Source organism: Vanessa tameamea, chromosome 29 (assembly GCF_037043105.1).
Source record: "Vanessa tameamea isolate UH-Manoa-2023 chromosome 29, ilVanTame1 primary haplotype, whole genome shotgun sequence".
Taxonomy (NCBI): Eukaryota; Metazoa; Arthropoda; class Insecta; order Lepidoptera; family Nymphalidae; genus Vanessa; species Vanessa tameamea.
Window position 1 is genome coordinate 4,797,658 of NC_087337.1, and position 18,649 is coordinate 4,816,306.

At 34.1% G+C, this 18,649-nt stretch overlaps 2 protein-coding genes across 2 annotated transcripts; one reads left to right on the plus strand and one right to left on the minus strand.

Annotated features, from left to right (window-relative positions):
* Window positions 1-257: 257 nt before the first annotated feature.
* LOC113403251 (syndetin) lies at window positions 258-6,497 on the plus strand. Its single transcript, XM_026643717.2, has 4 exons — window positions 258-505; window positions 1,569-1,651; window positions 2,813-2,953; window positions 3,943-6,497. Exons 2-4 carry the CDS (start codon window positions 1,577-1,579, stop codon window positions 6,424-6,426), a joined length of 2,700 nt encoding a protein of 899 aa, XP_026499502.2. The 5' UTR covers window positions 258-505; window positions 1,569-1,576; the 3' UTR covers window positions 6,427-6,497.
* Window positions 6,498-8,189: 1,692 nt separating this feature from the next.
* On the minus strand, window positions 8,190-16,913 carry LOC113403262 (uncharacterized). The gene is made up of 8 exons (XM_026643732.2): window positions 16,805-16,913; window positions 14,564-14,754; window positions 13,097-13,239; window positions 12,459-12,604; window positions 11,645-11,763; window positions 11,108-11,242; window positions 9,438-9,602; window positions 8,190-8,998 (listed from the first exon to the last, which is right to left on the minus strand). Exons 1-8 carry the CDS (start codon window positions 16,872-16,874, stop codon window positions 8,756-8,758), a joined length of 1,212 nt encoding a protein of 403 aa, XP_026499517.2. The 5' UTR covers window positions 16,875-16,913; the 3' UTR covers window positions 8,190-8,755.
* Between the last annotated feature and the right edge of the window lie 1,736 nt (window positions 16,914-18,649).

Consider the following 18,649-nt stretch of genomic DNA (forward strand, 5'->3'; position numbering starts at 1 on the left):
ATTATAGTTTAAAATAAAAATATATACGATTAATTTCATTGAACAGATCTCTGAATACGAGAAAATTTTTACTTTACAAATAATTGAGTTGCCTACCAAATTACAATAAGAGTCTAATTAAGAGAGGTCTAATTTTATCTACATTTTTTTAACAATCGAAATGTATTTGTAATTAATTAGTGGATAGTTTTATTTAAGTAAATATATCAAACTACTATCCGAACAAACAATGAATTTTCAACCACAGAAATGTCAAATCAAAATGAAGTTGACTTTGTTTCTTTTCAAAGGTTCCTAGAATTATTCTATCCTAATGTTTTACTTTTCTAGTTTTATCCTATTTCTAGTCTGTAATGAGTAAGAATATAACATGATGAAATAGTAAATTATATAATTAAAAATTTAAATCTATAACTGCTTAAAAAAATGACGACTACTTTCGAGATCTGAATATATGTGAATATATGTTTGTGTATAAGTTATTTGTGTACGTTTAACTTTATAGGTAAGTTTGTTTTTGTAATTTACATATTTCACGCAACTTGCACTTCGTTACAAACTTATGTAAGTCATTGTGTAGTGATCGTAAAAATTTATCGTGTCGTAAGTATATTTAAACTTTCTTTAACTTGGCAGAAATAACAGGATGAACTGTTAAATTAGTCAAAGTGAAATTAAATAGAGTTTTAAAATAAACCCAACCTAGTAAAATGTTGCAAGATCAATCACAAATTACGGACACATATTTCGTAAACATTTTTTTTCAAATTTATAGAATATAATCATTTTAATTGGGTTGGTATCACAGATTCTACTGTGAGATGATCGAAGATAAGATACATTTTTACAGTATTATATTTTCATGCAAAGATGCCTATCACTTATAGACTCATTATATGATCAGGCATTCTTTAGGAATATTTTGTCATTTCTTTATGTTAGAAAGCAAATTTATTAATTTTGACTACCCATTCTAGTTTATTGGATATAATGTATATGTTATGGTTGTTAATATATCCATATTAATATTGTAAATATGAAAGCAATTCTGTCTGGTTAAGCTTTCATGGCGAAATTAAATTTTGGTAAAATTTAGTATGAAGCAAGCTTTTTTTTATGGCATAGGTTGGCGGACGAGCATATGGGCCACCTGATGGTAAGTGGTCACCGCCGCCCATAGACGAAGGCGCTGTAAGAAATATTAACCATTCCGTACATCACCTATGCGCCACCAGCCTTGGGAACTAAGATGTTACGTTCCTTGTGCCTGTGATTATTATTGTTATTATTGTGCTTGAACCCCAAAGAAGGCTTTTTTTATACCTACGACTATAGGGGACTGCCCTTATCACAAATGAAAACTACATTTCCATAAATAAATAGAAAAAGACAAAATAGTTCAGTAAATTCTACTGAGTAGCTATACATTTTAGTGTTATCAACAAAAACAATAGTTATAATATAAAATGATTCTTTAAATACTAGCAATATTAATTAATCAAGTATGTTTTTCTCTAATATTAAATTATGGTTGACTTTCTAAACAATGAATTATATTTTGCTATCAGACGTTGGAATGGAGAATAGACATGCACCGCCCGGTGTCAATTCCCGCTCACAGACAGCAGCACAGTCTGCGGCAGATCTTGAGGTATTATTATTCGCAATGATTAGTATAATATCACAGCTTGTAAATGAACTCATGTCTCTATGCAAAAGGTTTGTACATTTAATTGTAATGACTCAGTAGTACGGCTCGTTCCAAGACCGGTAGGTGCCATCCACAGATATATTCAACTGCCAAGTTTGTGTTGTTGTGTTCTGGTTTAAGGTGAGTGACCGTTCAATGTCATGGCAGTTTACTTACCTATTTTGAACGATCAAAGTTTAAGTTTAAGTTCTGTTTAATAATAAAAGAACAGCTGCTTCAAATAACTAAAATATAATTATGATTGTACATGGAAAATGGTTAAAAAAAAAATATATATATATATCCCGCTGAGTTTCTTTCGCCGGTTCTTCTCAGGTCCGAGGTGCTAAATTCCGAAACGGTGGTAGATTTTTGACAATCAATAAGCAAGTGTAAACACTTCTATATTGAATAAAGATTTTTGACTTTGACTTTGACTTTAGTGCTGGTATCTATACTAAATGTTATAAATCTGTTGGTCTTTTTCGGCTCTACCACTTAACCAAATTCCGATGACATTTAGTATGATGTAAGATGAGATGTAGGAAACTCAAACTTACTTATTGCGTGCTCGCACGAATGCACCGCGAGAATATCCGATCTGAGTCACATCGAGCATACCTGCGATATTACGTCACACTTGTTGATGTCACGTTCGTCCGCTCTGAGACAGCGTAGGGTATAGACGCCGCCGGCGCAAAAGCCCTTCAAATGACGATATGAGCATTCTAAAATAATCAAAATGTATCTTCTATTGTCAAAGCATCGAGCAGTATTTTTGAGTAAAATAGATCCTAACAGCGTTCATAAGTGAGAGATGAACCCAAAATCTTCCTTTTCTTCTATAACAATAACGTGCAAAAACCTTTTTGCGTTCGATGTCAATATTTCACTGGCTCACAACCGTCGAAGATATGGTCACCTGAACGAACGCTTTGCCGGACGAAATCGTATCGCAGCAATTCGCTTCGCAAGTTCCTGAGGTGTGGACGCCCTAATAAAGGAAATAGGCTCTTTTATGCCCTACGATAACTGGCAACTTACACACATGAATCTTTTTATATCAAATAAGTAAATAATAATATCAATAGTATGGATATTAATTATTTGCCTTTCAATAAGGTTCTTCGAGAGATTGACCACGTGTACTTCTCTCCGACGTCCGAGTTCGACGCGGCTCGTTATGTCTTGGAGCACGCGCCTTCGCCTCCGGACTGCGTCGCTATCGAGGCCATGTTCAGCAAGCTTAAGCGACAGCAGCAGGTAAGGAATCATTTTTATAATATACATAAAAGTATTAAAAGGAACCTATGTAGCCCAGCGGTTCTGTGTTTATGCGCTTAGTTTGTGAAGGAAGACATCGTGACGTGGTGTAGTAAATCTACTACGTGTATATTAAGTGTGGTGTTACCCGCATTGAAGTAGCGAGTTGGATTTAGCCCTGGCACCAGGGATGTTATGGAGCTCCGTAACAAATAAAAATTTTTTTTTTATCTATTTGTTTTTTCATAGTGTTATACTTAAAGAGAGTAGTTAATTGTATTTTAAAGTTATTTGTATTTTTTTCTGTGGTAACACCAAATAATAGCATAAAATTTAAGTCAAATTGTTATCTTGTAATTTTTTTCGTTTACAATTTCGAAATAATATAATATCCGAAACTAATGGATAATCCGAGATAATTTCATATCTGATTAAAATATTATTCATAATATCCAGATTCGGAATTGCATATCAATGAGATCCCTGATCTAAACATTCTCAATACGAGAGCCACTAGCCCAGTTGCTTGAAATTTTACAGAACTTTTTTCATTTATATAAAATTATAGTCATTGTAAGAAATATATTCATTAATGTCTGCCAGCGCCTTACAATCTATTCAACTAAACGCAAGGCTAGGAACCATTCTTTATGCTAACATCTTAAAAAAGAAGTTAAAGGTATCCAACGAACCGCAATACAGCAGCGTGGTGAAATTGGCGCCCGGTGTGGGACATTAAAGTTTTTCATTTTTTTTGTAAAATAGGTAAGCGTATACGGGCAATTGGGCATATGGTTAGTGGTCACCACCCTCTATAGACATTGACAATGCACCACAATTTTGAGAACTAAGTAGTTATGTCCTTCGTACCTATTACATTGGCTCTCTCTCAAACTGGAACACAACAATGCTAAGTATTGCTGTTTGTTGGTAGAATATATAATGAGTCAGTTGTACCACCAAGTAAAACATGCTTTAATCTTCTGCAGGTAGTGTCTGGTAAAGCTCTTCACTTAATATCCCAACAACGTGACAATTGCGATAGAGAATTCGCTGAGATCCAAAATATTCGCGCACAACTGTCAGACACATTGGACACATGCAAGAAAGCTAGGGAACGGTTAAAGACCGCTTCTAACCATCTGACTATATCCACCTTTGTCATACTCGCTAATGTTAGAAAGAGACAAATTATAAAGTCAGTTCTGAAGTCGCTGCAATTGTTACAAAGTCTACGGAGTGTTGAGAATGACGTGGCAGAATTTTTGAGTAAAAAAGAATATTATGAAGCGATCGATTTAATATTAAAAGGTAAGAAAGCGGCAGCCGCGCATAAGGAGTTTACTTGCATAGCAGACCTCGCTACAAGACTACAAGATACTTTAGACATGACAGAGGAAAGACTAGATTCGGTACTGGCAAGTATCTGTTATAATTTCGACGAAAACGTTTTTAAGAAGTTAAAGAAAGCTTACGACCTCCTTGGTAAAACTCAAGCTGCGATGGAACAGTTACACATGCATTATTCCTCTGCTGTAAACGAGTCTGCGTTAGAAGCTATAAAACCTTATTTGAATAATAATTCGATGGAAATGAAGTTTCAAGAAATGTGCCAAACCGTTCCAACAACAAAAGCACCGCTTTGTTTGTTGAACTTGTGCGAGAAATTGTTTCTAGTGATGAAGAGTTACTATTTGCTGGTCAGTTGGCACACGAAGAACGAGGACACTGTGCCGAGTTCAAACGTTTTCGATATAGAGAAGAACGTCAGCAGGGAATATATCAAGCAGAAGTTAAAAGCAGGTCTCATAAGGATATGGAATGATGTCCAAGCGAAGGTGTCTACGTTCTTAAAGAGTTCAGGTTTAGAAGAATTTCCATTTGAAAAGTTTATACAAATGCTGGGCATACTGAGGAAGTTGACACAAGTTGCTGAGATATTTTGTGGAGACAAATCTGATTTATTGCAAGATTTCATCAAAACCCAGAGCGTGTCTTACATAAAGAACTACCATAGAGGAAGGATGGAGGAATTGAAACTATTCCTGGAAAACGAAGGCTGGGAACAGTGCCCAGTCAAATCAACATTCAACCTTCAAAATTTGCAAGAATTCAAACAGTTCAGGAAATACTTGAACCCGTTTAAATCTGATACTTCAATCGCGAAAACTCAATCCGATGCAACGTCGTCCGCGCCTTCACAAGATGACAGCGTATATATATCGAAATATTTCACCCAAAAAACATCTAGAACTCCCTTCGAAATATTCAGAAACGAAAACGTCACCAATGACGATATATTCGGAATCGAGCCGGAATCGGATGCGAGCGATGAATCCGATGATGAACCGGATGAGTTGAGGCGAGACTTTGTTGAAGACGACAGACATGATTACACAACAACTAACGACTACATACCGACAAGTCCTTCGAAATTAAAAGAAAGCGTTATAGTCACGAACACGACTCTGTCAGTTCTCCGTAATTGCGGACAATATCTTCAAATCAGTAGATACCTGCCACAGATCTCGCTAGAAGTCATCATGCTAATGAACCAGCTGTTTGATTATTACTTCTACGCTGTTCACCTATTCTTCACGTCCGATTTGGACGTCGCCTCCTCAACTTTGTACACTTCAAAACTAAATTTAGTCCTTAAAAGGATATCCAATAGTATCAATGTGTCGACAGAGGACAATGCAAGCTTTGAGTGTCCGAGCATTCCACAGCACTTGGACATGGATTCCGAGGCTAATTTGCACGGCTTGAGCGAGCGTATTGTTGGCGTCGAAAGTGTTATATTCCTCGCGAAGCAATATGAACTTTTACACCCGTATTTAGAATCTATAGTTGCTCAGCATCAACGAATGATTTTGGAACATTTTAGAGATAATACGTTAGCTGTTGTGGCAGATTTGAGGATGCCTGTTTATATGTGTTCGGCTTCGAAAGCGGTGGACGCTCGTTCAGCTTTGATAGCGATGTCACAAGTCCGATGGGACGTTAAGAACGTAGCAGTCGAACATAGTCCGTACGTAGATATGATTATACGAAAAATTCAAGTGTTCGCCCTCCGTTTAGAGAATATATCATCAAAGGTTACTCTTAATTTGGAGGTCATAAACTCCATTTGGTCAATGGTTTCCAAATTCATTGTCCATTTGTTAGTGGAAGGTTTTTCAAACGCGACGAAATGTTCAAATGGGGGTCGGGGGTTGATGCAGTTGGATTATAGACAATTATTTGTTAAATTGGAGAAGATCTCTCGTCTCAAACCTGTTCCGTTTCAAGACTATGTCGATAGATACGTCAAAGCGTACTATTTACCAAGGAATGAATTGGAATGTTTTGTTAAAGAAAAAACTGAGTATTCCAATAAACATTTACTAGCTTTGGTGTCGTCTGCCTGCGAAAACAAACGGGACAGGCAAGCTTTAAGTGCTATCGTCGAAAATAAAGATAATCCCGCTTAACTTTTTATTGTTAAATGAAGATTGTCTATGGTAAGCGTAAATCGACTGAAAAAAATACAAATATGAGAAAATGTTTAATCAATAATAGTGCAAGTCTCGAAACTAAAATAGATCATTATTTTATAACGCTTAAAAAAACTTAGCAAATTTAATTTATTGAATTTAAAAATCAGAAGGAAATGTACTTAAGTATGATTGATTCCAATTAACGGTTTCCAAATACGTTTAAACTTTTCGACTTAGCGATTAAACGTGCTTCGCTTGTGTTTATAATTCACGTCGTGTTCCAAGGAAAACATCTTAAAGAAATGTCATTATTGAATCCCATGAAATTCTTTATATCTACCAAGAAAGAAGGTGGATGACCAAATATTTCCTAAACAGAAAAGAAGACCTTTTTTGTGTGCAACTTTTTACCCACACGTGGGATTAAATTAAACTTTTTAATTAACGGTAGACGTACATTTGCTGATGTTAAATATTGTAATTGTGAGCACTGTATGAGCAAATTTTACAATTTTAATGACCATAATAAATAATAATAACATATTTAATTTCCCAATGGGCTAAAGGCCTCCTCTCCCTTTGAGGAGAAGGTTTGGAGCATATTCCACCACGCTGCTCCAATGCGGGTTGGCGGAATACACATGTGGCAGAATTTCGTTGAAATTAGACACATGCAGGTTTCCTTCACCGCCGAGCACGAGATGAATTATAAACACAAATTAAGCACATGAAAATTCAGTGGTGCCTACCTGGGTTTGAACCCGAAATCATCGGTTAAGATGCACGCGTTCTAACCACTGGGCCATCTCGGCTCTGAAAAGTATTAGCGTTAGTTTATTTGGACATGAAAAAGTCAATCTGTTTATGTAAAGATTTTATTATTAACGCTTAATCTCGCTTCACTTATTTGCAACGAAATAATGATAGAGTCCAAATAGTACAAAAACTATATAAAACTAATCGAAATAATTGGAATTCTATACAATCCAATTCAATGAATGAACGATCAATTATATTCGTTAACTCCATCAGGCAATTGAATGAAAATATCCATTCGATTGACAAATATTGGAATTCAGATGTGTTTGATCATTAAATCAATAGAAGTCAAATCAATATCAATCAAGATATGTATGTACGAGCCAAATACCCTTAATGGGTATTTTTGATTGTGAATGTGGGTAGTACAAAATATGTTTCCTGTCTTTTAGTTCATATCATTCGGTCGAATAGCTTCTGTTAATTCTATTGCTATTTCATTCATGATCTCTCTCTGCCTTCTAGTTCGAACGAATGAACAAGCTAATAAGAACTAAATACTTGTAAATAAAATTAAAAAAAAAAAAACTATAGAATATGTATAGATGTATTGATAAAAAATTGATCGTGTGTTTTGTTTTTTAATAGTTTTTGTTAAATTAAAACAAGGTGAGTTTGTTTCTTACACTTTCTTGATGGTTCGGACGTGTTTCCATATTAAAGAGCACTTGGACGGGATAGAGCATACATTGTTTATAGAAGTTCCCGTATATTAATCATTGTACATATTCTATAGATATGAGCAATTCTCAACTTGTATCAAACTCTCACTATATTTTAAACTTGTAATAGTTTTAAACTTTTCAATTATAAATTATGGAATTTTAAATGTATAATTTGTATAAACAATATCAAAATAATTTTAACATAAAAAATTGTATAATTTTATTTTTTGTACAGGGACATAAATCAGGTAATCTCAAATATAAAGACATTAGTTTAAGCGATATATTTTATTTTTAAATATTTATATATGTTAATAAATAGAGAAATTAATGACTATGTACAAACAAAGTTGTTTTATTTATTACACTAGCAACCCACAGTTTGAGCTGGTTTCCCTATGTAGATAGACATTTCCTTAGAAATAGATAATATAGAAATAGATTCACCGAATTAAATTAACTAAGAAATAAATAATATAAAATATACTAGCTATACTAAAATTAAATCTTATTGAATACTAATGAGTTCGATTTGACTGATACCAAAACTATCAATATCGGTATTTTAACGACATTGCGTTTTTTATAGAATTACATATATTAATATTGCATTTTATATAATCATAATAAATGTCAGTCAAACATCAATTTTACTATTAAAAACTCATAAGAAAAGCGCGGGAATACGGTCTGTCAAGTGTCAACTTCAATCAAATACGAAAAATACCGTTGTCAGTATCAACTAACAAAATAAAAAAAGTATTTATTTACTATTTATTAATTCCAAAATGGCATTCATTGCTAGCTGTTAGCGTTAATAAATTTATATATGAATTTTCTTAAAAAAATAGCCCTTTAACGTTTAATTTTGGTAAAACGTCAAATTTATTAACGAACTCTTCATATGTACAGCAAAAACTGTGAGTGCCATCATTCGAGCGCCATTTCAACCACGAATACTTGGAATTTTGTTCACAAATGTCGTTACAAAATGTAAGTCTGTCTATCATTGTTTGGTTGTAATATGACGAGTTTATTGACACAAATACTGCAGCGGTTTTCTCTTTGGGATCATATATGACCTGAAAAATTAAAACATCTGTTGAGTTTTTGTTAATTATGAATTAACGAAAAATTATAACCAAATTTCCTGCTATGAATCAGTTATTTAATTTTATTAGTTGAAAAATTGTTTCAGGAAATTATACATAATTTTAATAACGGGGCGGTGATTTTTACATTTTTACAGTTCGGATTTATGATGCAAAAAAAGTATTCAAGACCTCTTTAATGATTACTGATTGTCTATTTTTGCCGTCTCGAGATTATAATCTTTTCTTTCACAATTTTTTCTTCTTCATATTATACATATCATATACATCAATTAAAAAAATATATGTATTTATTTGTTGTTAAATTTCTAAACAAGAGTGAAGTAAAAATGGATCCATGAATCTATATATTTACATATAGGTATTTAAAAAGCATAAAAACGCAACGTAAAATAAAATACAATATTACCTTGAAAAAATACATAGGCACGGGAAGGATTCCGTTATTATTTTCGTCGACGTCGAGATAGAAGTCCTTGTCAGTGGACGTTTCGTCAGAGAGAGTCGTCACTCCAAGTGTGCCAGTGTATATGTGCAGCAACATTTCTGAACGTACTGCGCGACGGCGCACCGCCTGAAAAAAAAGTAATAACTCCTAATCCAATGCTGCCAACTGAGGGGGGAAATGGCAATATATATATAACGGGGCGGGATTACTTTGATTGTTGATTTGGATAATTAATGAATAGTTGGCAATAATGTTTGATGGCACCCCGAATGGAGTTGTAAGTGTCATGGCAACGCGAGTCGTTATGTTTTGACAAGCGTCTCGAATGCGATGGTTGCTTGCAAACCCATTTGCTCGTAATCGAGATGAATTATTGTAATCCTTTGATATTTTTGTGGTGTACGATTATAGAATCAATTAATACAGTGATTAAACGATATTAAATACGTTTTATTTTGTGAATATCTCCATTGCACGCTCACAAAGTCTTCCAAATGTCGGACCAATCCCCGAACCCAACTGTTCGGCATCCTGCTCCTCCGACATATGTGTTTATTTATTTATTTGGGAAACAAACAATTATAATGACACTTAATAGTAAAAAAACAAATATAAGAAAAACATATATATCTTTATGCTTTATTAAATATATTTTTAAAATCTCTCTCAGTTTGGGTTGTCTGGAAGGGATGGCTTATTACAATACAGATATATGTAAGCCCGCCCGTTGTGCAGCTCATATTTTTTTTATTTGTCCTAAGATTTTTTTGTGATACTATGTTTGTGGCGCACAATAGAGTATATTTATAAATAATAATAAATAATCCTTACTAACATTATAAAGGCGAAAGTTTGCATGTATGGATGTTTGTTACTCTCATGCAAAAACTACTGAATGGATTTTAATGAAAATTTACAATAATACAGCTTACACATCAGAATAACACAAATTTATAAAAAAATATTGTGTAAATACTACCTGACAACCAAACCCCTAAAGCGCAAGTAAAGCCGCGGGCAAAAACTAATCATAAATAATCATAACCAATGAATGAACGTTGCGAAGAAGTTCTTATTCAGTGTCAAATATACATATATATATTAATGACACTACTAGAATGATAAGCGTATCCACGCTGTCTGAATAGAATGTGTGATTCTGTAAGAATTCACCTTGTATCTCACTCGTGAAATGTTGACAACCAATTCACGGTGTTACAGTATTTTGAGACACGACTACAAACTGTTTTATAATCATCATAGGTGATGTCAAATCACAATCACAAGTGCAATTCATACATGCATGAAACAACCGATTCAATAAATAATTATAAACAGAGTCAATAAAGAAAACAAACCAAAATGGCGACCTGTACTGGCAAAAAGAGACGTACAGTTGCAAAATACGTTATACTAATTTTTGCCTGTAAATCCGATCAACCTATAAATCTTACATCATATTATATAATAAAAAAAAACGGTTAGATTTATATTATAAAACGTAATAATTTCGCACGCATTACTTTGTAACTACGAGTTTAAATAAGAAATAATGATTAGCGACGCCATTATTTTGCCTGTTGGCTCGTTTTATACAAGCTATGTTATATTGAAATAAGCAAAATACGAACGTCCTCCAAGGCCGCCCAGTCGCCCGCGTTCCCGCGCATCCATTGCGGCGCCGCGTTGATGAAGTGGAAGGACGCGCGTTGCTGTGCACGCAGCGGGAAATCCCCGCGCGGAGCGAGGTGACCGCGATTTAAATACTAATAAAATGATTAAAAAATTAATTGAATTTTAAGTACAATTGATTAAGAATTTTGTGTCAAGTTAAAATATATAATCAAAATACGTTTTAGATAAACAGAATCTAGTTTTGCCAATGATGAAAAATACGATGTTATTAATTACTTTTTAAGCGTCTTTAAAGCGGGGATTATCAAGTGGGTTGTATTTTTATTTATTTTTTACCCCTGATTTGATAAAACATTTATTTTTGTTTAAAATCGGTTGATTTTTTTTTAATTAAAATAGTGTAATATTAACACTGGTTCGGAATTCAGAATAAATTGAGAAGAACCGACAAGAAACTTAGCAGTTATTTTTGTTATTAATCATATAATATGTATATAATTAAATGAATATTATAATTTATTAAGAACCCTCACCTGAACTTTAGTGATGTACTGATCTGACTTCCCATCGCCGAAGATTTCACGAATTCTTTTCTTTTGATTCTCAGTCGCGTATAATTTATTCATTTTAGTTTTACCGAATAAGTCACCTTCTGTGAAAATCGTACGAAATTGTTATATCGACTTCCAGAGCTAAATAAGAGTATCATCATCATTTTATAGTTCAAGATATTCATTTGACGAAAGAAGTTAATAAATGAAAAATACATTAACTAAAATTATGTTTTGGTCTGTATGTGCAACTATAGCCACAGGGGGCATAACATCTTACTAGACAACGTAGGTGGCGCAACTTCAACGGCGTATTTTTGATGACAGCCTGTGCGGGCGCTTCAAAAATCATTGTCTTTGATCTATATTTGACAGTACGCCAGAAGTCTATGCTAAATAAGTGCTAAATATTAATTGGTATATAGTAGCATCGGTTTGAGTAACGTATATTTGGATTAAATATCGGTGTTGACATCTTTGTTCATCTTTACATTTTATGATATGCGATAAAGAGATGAAACGAATATGATATCGGCATCGGTTTAATATTCGCTTCATCTCTTTCTCACAGACGTGTTACTGTAAAGTTAAAGAGAGACAGGGCGATTATTTCATGAGTTTAATATTATCGTATTTTAAATGCTTTGACGTAGACATGCCTAGTATATAGTTTAATTAATAATGAAATGAGACAATTTAAATCCGTATTTAGACTTCTGTTATTGTTTACTAGACCAATGTCGAAGTGTTGCCCGATGAAATATTACGCGGCTGTTACGTAATTAGTTGTATTTACCAATGAAACCCGGTCGCCTGCCGCCGGATTGGGAATATATATACTTCGGGTGTATTTGATGCTTCACGTACGATGTGTGTAGGAGATACTTATTGAAACAGGCTTCGTACATCGTATAGAAGACATTTTCGACTTCATATCCGACTCTACAATAAAATAAATACATTAAATATAAAGGAAACATCGCAAACAACTTTACCGTTAAACTTATATGCACCAATTAAACATAACGGTGTATTTGAATCCGTGATCTTATTTATAATTCCACTTGTTTTTACCACTAATCTATTTTAGCTCTTTTTTTATCGTATCTATTCAGTCACGAAGGCGCGCCCCTCCACACTAAACGTCACAATCTGCGTTAGATGGCTAATGTCAGTGTAAAAATAGCAAAAATAATATTAATTATTTAAATATTCGTTTCTTATTCCAAATTATGTCTTATGGTATTTGCAGTTAAAAATTAGATCTTGGAGTATTTATGCAGACACCTTCATTTAATGTATGACACTTCGCCTTATTGCCTCCACTGGACCATACCATAAACCTCCTCAGAATTCCTCTCCGTATAAAATTTACCTCAGCAACCTACCAAACCAAAGAAGCAGTTATTCTTGACGACATTACTGTATACATACTTGTACAATCTATATCTTTCGTAACAATCGCCGATCTCTTCCGTCGTGAACCAGGGTGGCGCGTTGCATTTGATCTCGCTGAAGTTGCCCACCCACGCGGTCTTTGTCGCTTGGAAAGTTTGGTCTTTCACGCATTTTACGACCTAAAAATGATACATCGAAAGAGGTTTTTATACGGGCATTAATTTATACAGGCCCTACGCATTGAGCCTTTACCACATATGTTTCTATTCTACATTCAAATGGCGTGAGGAGTAAAGATAAACTCACCTTTATATTATATTAACATATTCTGTATATTATATTTTATTATTATTATACTACAAACAGTGCATGTATTCTGTAAGAAGTAACTCGAAACTCATATGAAATGTTACAGTTGTTTCTCAACTCCTCTTGCCATCGAAACAGACTATACACTGACATTGAGGCAGCGTGGTGAAAGCTTTAAGCTTCCTTGGTAAGAACTTTTGCCTATTTATCTGGCAAATGGGCTACTATTTGAACAGTTGCTTTTTAAGACATATTTACCATCCCTTACAAATCAATGCACCACCAACATTGAGAACTAAGATGCTATGTCTCAATATTAAGTATACGAAGTGGTACGAAGCGACAAAAAAATCTCCGTACAATTTTGTTATAAGCAAATTGCCCTAATGGACTTTAACCTCGTACTTCCCACATTGATTCGTGTTAAGTTTTTATTGATTTTATCAGCATTGACTTTAAAAGGAACAAAGGAATGGACGAACCAATAATCGATAAAGACAAAAAATCTTTTTTTCGGAGTTTTTTTGGAAATTTTACAATTCAACGGTTACAAATTGTAATTGCTTTTATAAAAGTCGTCCATTAACATTATTTTACATCGTGTTAGGACTTTGCGCAAGCCCGTCTAGGTACTTACAACAAAATATTCTATTCATAACATATTCTAACGGTACACAGCAATACACAGTTTCTGTTTGACGGGTGAGTCAGTGTAACTACAGGTACAAGGGTCTGGACATCTTAGTTCCTAAGGTCGGTGGAATGGTTAATATTTAATAGGCAGTGGTGACCACTTTTTTTTCATTTTTTTTATGGCATTCCTTGGCGGACGAGCATATGGGCCACCTGATGGTAAGTGGTCACCACCGCCCATAGACAAAGGCGCTGTAAGAAATATTAACCATTTCTTACATCACCTATGCGCCACCGACCTTGGGAACTAAGATGTTATGTTCCTTGTGCCTGTGATTGCACTGGCTCACTCACCCTTCTAACCGGAACACAACAATACAGAGTACTGTTATTTGGCGGTAGAATATCTGATGAGTGGGTGGTACCTACCCAGACGGGCCTGCACAAAGCCCTACCACCAAGTACCACTTATTATCAACTGGTTCATTTGTCTGCCCACATATTAATGTAAAAAAAAAAACTGAACGCAAATTATTAATACTCATAATTTATATTACTTACAACAACATTGAAGTCCGTGTTGTTCTTTCCCAAAACAATGAATTTATTTTTCCCCGGGCAAGCTACGTGGACAGTTTCCGAACGACGTAACGTTATGTCACCTGACGCATTGGTCGGCGCCAAAAAGTCGCCATTGTGCAAATAAACGGGCGAGGGACTTCCGAAATCATTTTTCAATGATAATTTACAAACTGAAATCATAAATTTGAAATTTATTTAAAAATATACTACGTTACAGGATAGTGTCTTAATTTTACGAGTTTTTTTAGGAAACACGATAACTATACTGATATAAACTTAGAGATAAGATCTCTGCATAGTCCGAAACAAAGTCACTTCCTGCCGTCTGTACTCTTAGATCTTTCAAAATACGCATTGGAATTTCGTGCCGTTTTATTAATCAAGAGAATGATTCAAGAGGAAGGTTTATAATATTTATAATACACGCTTATTATAGTAGAGAAAAGCCGAGGATTTAAACTTTGATAGCCGGAAAAAATAAGGATTTTTCTTTTAATTTGTGGGGCGGGTAGTTATATTATAATATTTGGCATTCGGGGCAAAATCTGCCATCTTTTTTAAGGATAGTTCTCTGAGCCCAACGAGTTCTGTGAGACTTGCATTTATCGCCAGAGACTGATGTGATTACTCAGAATCAAAATATAGATACTTCATTCAAGTAGGATCTTGCGATCAAATTTTAGACGATATTTTTACAATAAAAATGTTAAGCTACTTGTATCGAGGGGTTAAACTAATTCTCTCAACAAAATGCCTATATGAACTTTTGCATTTTCAATCAGGTAGAATTAACTGTTCTGCGATTAGATAAAAAAAAACTATAGTAAAATTTGTTAAAACATCATTAAGTATATAACATTAACAGCCTGTAAATTTCCTACTGCTGGGCTAAGGCCTCCTCTCCCTTTGAGGAGAAGGTTTGGAGCATATTCCACCACGCTGCTCCAATGCGGGTTGGTGGAATACACATGTGGCAGAATTTCGTTGTAATTAGACACATGCAGATTTCCTCACGATGTTTTCCTTCACCGCTGAGCACGAGATGAATTATAAACACAAATTAAGCACAAGCAAATCCAGTGGTGCCTGCCTGGGCTTGAACCCGAAATCATCGGTTAAGATGCACGCGTTCTAACCACTGAGCCATCTCGGCTCTTTAAGTATATATTGTGGTATATTACGTGACCCTAGAATTATAGTCCATGGTTTAAACCGCAGAACGGACCGATAAAAAGTTAGTGGAATTATTTCGATAAAATTTTCAATGTAGCAATCTGGAGTCTGACTTTAATCCGTTGGTCGTTCGCCTGCCGAGCTTAAATGGGACAGATTTGCCATCACATCGGATTATGACAGATAAAATAAAGATCGCACCAGTGTTAGTTCACACTCTTGCGCTCAATAACATGTCCTCCATGGTTAGGTAGTCGCTCTTGAGAGATACTGTCGTGACCGAAATTGATTAGGTTAGGTTAGTAGTTAAAGTTGTAATTTAAGAAAAAAACAGACGTAAGAATAAATAAAAACAAAGTTAGTTGTAGGCTGTCAAACGAAATATTCATTGCTATTGTAGTTAAAGTTGGTGTAAAGAATGGTTGAAACTAGTCATCCTCTTGTCATACATTTGCCTGTTTACGTTCTTATCTTTACAAATATAAAAAAAAAATTAATTATATATTAAATAAATATTATTTAAATATGTTAAAACGTTTAAGCTAATTAATATTTTATAATAATGATCAAACAAAGAATGTTTTACCGTAATTGCTAACCTCATTAGTGTCCATATTATTTTAACAGTTATAAAAAATGAGATTTGTATTTATAAATATGTATAAAAAAAATTGATTTCAATTGCGATAAGTCTCATAACTTTTCAATAATTATCTAAATAATTTTATGCATTCCTTTACATAAAGTATAATTTATTCGAAATTAGTTTACGCTAATCGTACGTACGTTTAAGCTCATAATACAAAAAAAAAGAAGATTATTACAGATAAAGTAATACAGTAAATCCATCATACGTCAAATTAAAAAAAAAAAAAACAATTTCAACAAACAAAGTAAAACCTTCTTGTCATTGCAATGTTTTTTAATTTATTCGTACATCAAAATTGCCATGGCAATTCTTGAACGTACACTGAAAAATAAAACAAGATGGCCACCGTTCAATCAATACAACATCTTATTGCATATGAGTAATAAAAATGACATTACCGCCGTCGACTTCATCGCAAATTTTTGTGAAAAATAAAATTAAAAAAACAAACACTTTTAACCTGCACATGATTAGAATTGAAAACGTACTGAGCTGAATAAACTCGTGGGTGTTAAGTAATAACGGTGTATCCCCTACTATTGACTCACGATCGAGTTTAGATGTATTCGAGTTGTTTAATCGATAAAGAATTAAATGCTTCGTTAAAGTAAATATCGTTTGGTTACTAGGCGGCTACAGACCAATGGACTAACTAATTGTCTTCGCTCATTGACATTGATACTGCAATGAAAATATACCGCTATTATTAACTTTGGGATTGAAATATATCCTCGTGTTAGGGATACTAAAACTTTATACAGAAACTATTGCTTTTTTGGTGAAATTAATGCTGAGTAGATAAACATGATTAATATGCTCTGTGCAAGTCCATAACTTTTTAACTGGGTCATTACATTGTAACATTAGATTATCTTATAGAAATTTATTTGATGTTGTAAGAAAATTCTAAGTAGGTTATTTGATAAAAAAATGCTTATAAGATCATTAGTTGACACTTACATTATGGGCTGTCCTGATTTAATAACGACGTTACAGAGGTACCGTACCGTAGCATGCAGTTTCTAAAGTCAAAACTTCTTTGTTCTGAAATTAAATATAAATTGTTTTTCTATAGGTAAGGTTTGGAAATTGTGTATTTTTTTTATTTTGCTTATAGCATTTCATTTCAAATTGCCATCCTTTTAATGTTCTTAGCTGTTCTATCTCTGAGATGGTAATCAATTTCAAGAGTAATCTATTATCAGCTATTACGTAATGTGATCTTTAAGCACTTCTAGCGCTTTAGAAATCCGAGTAAAGTATGGACTACTTTATATTTCGTATGTATACACTATACATGTATTTATTATACTGTTTAACTCATGGCTCTTTCAAGTAGCATATATTCTTAACTTGTTGATGTTTTTATCATACAAACATACTAATAAAATATATTGTCTAGGAATTGTCAGTTTTTAAAAGTTCCCTGTCTCGGAAAGCACGTAGAGCTGTTATTCCTGCGCCTAAACTCTGTCAAGTCTTTGGTTAATGAGAGTGAAGGAAGAGAGAGTGCACTTGTGTCTGCGCACTAACATTGTGATATATATGTCCAGCACAATTGGAGATTGGCTGCCGTGGCCGCAAGCGAGGGATGGTCTACTGAAGATTGTATAGTATAGGTATTATATTTTCTTATTATTATTTATAATAATAAAACAGAGCTAAGAAGTATGTAGGATATACGCCACGCACACAAGGAAGTAGAGATCGGCGGTGGAAAGGGAGCATGTGAACGCGGCATGCCGTTTGTCGCCACGGCCAAATGCCTTTGGGGTGAGACAGACATAAATAATAAAATAAAGAGCTTTCAACGAGAGTATATAATATTGTAAGTCATTACCGTCTTTACCATAGGGCACATGGGCCACGTGCCCAGGGCCCCCATCCTGAGAGGGCCCCCAAGAACCAACAATTTCTTTCACTCGTTTGTCCTCACGTTGACTGTTATGTATATTTTCGAATGTAATATATTTGTAAGAAATAACTAACATATTTATCAAAAAAGATCAGAATCAGATTCCTACGAATATACGAAAATTACCGCACCGTTTTTTTGAAACTATACTTAAGGCCTGGCCCAAAGCAAATTATTTGGACATCGTAGTAAATATCTACCAAAAGGGCCTCACATTCATGGTGCCCATGGCCCCAGCATAGCTTGAGACGGCTCTGATGTAAGTATTTACCGAAGTGATTTATAACATAATACCTTAATACAAAATATTATGCTTGGAAAACTATAC

What these genes read in the sequence shown, in the direction of transcription:
- LOC113403251 (XM_026643717.2), top strand. Translation starts at nt 1,577, where the DNA reads ATGGAGAATAGACATGCACCGCCCGGTGTCAATTCCCGCTCACAGACA. An exon ending in AGTCTGCGGCAGATCTTGAG is followed by an intron (nt 1,652 to 2,812) that starts GTATTATTATTC and finishes CCTTTCAATAAG; the next exon opens with GTTCTTCGAGAGATTGACCA. An exon ending in AGCTTAAGCGACAGCAGCAG is followed by an intron (nt 2,954 to 3,942) that starts GTAAGGAATCAT and finishes AATCTTCTGCAG; the next exon opens with GTAGTGTCTGGTAAAGCTCT.
- LOC113403262 (XM_026643732.2), bottom strand. Translation starts at nt 16,874, where the DNA reads ATGTGCAGGTTAAAAGTGTTTGTTTTTTTAATTTTATTTTTCACAAAA. An exon ending in GAAAGATATAGATTGTACAA is followed by an intron (nt 12,605 to 13,096) that starts GTATGTATACAG and finishes ATTTTATTGTAG; the next exon opens with AGTCGGATATGAAGTCGAAA. An exon ending in CAGGCGACCGGGTTTCATTG is followed by an intron (nt 11,764 to 12,458) that starts GTAAATACAACT and finishes CGATTTTCACAG; the next exon opens with AAGGTGACTTATTCGGTAAA.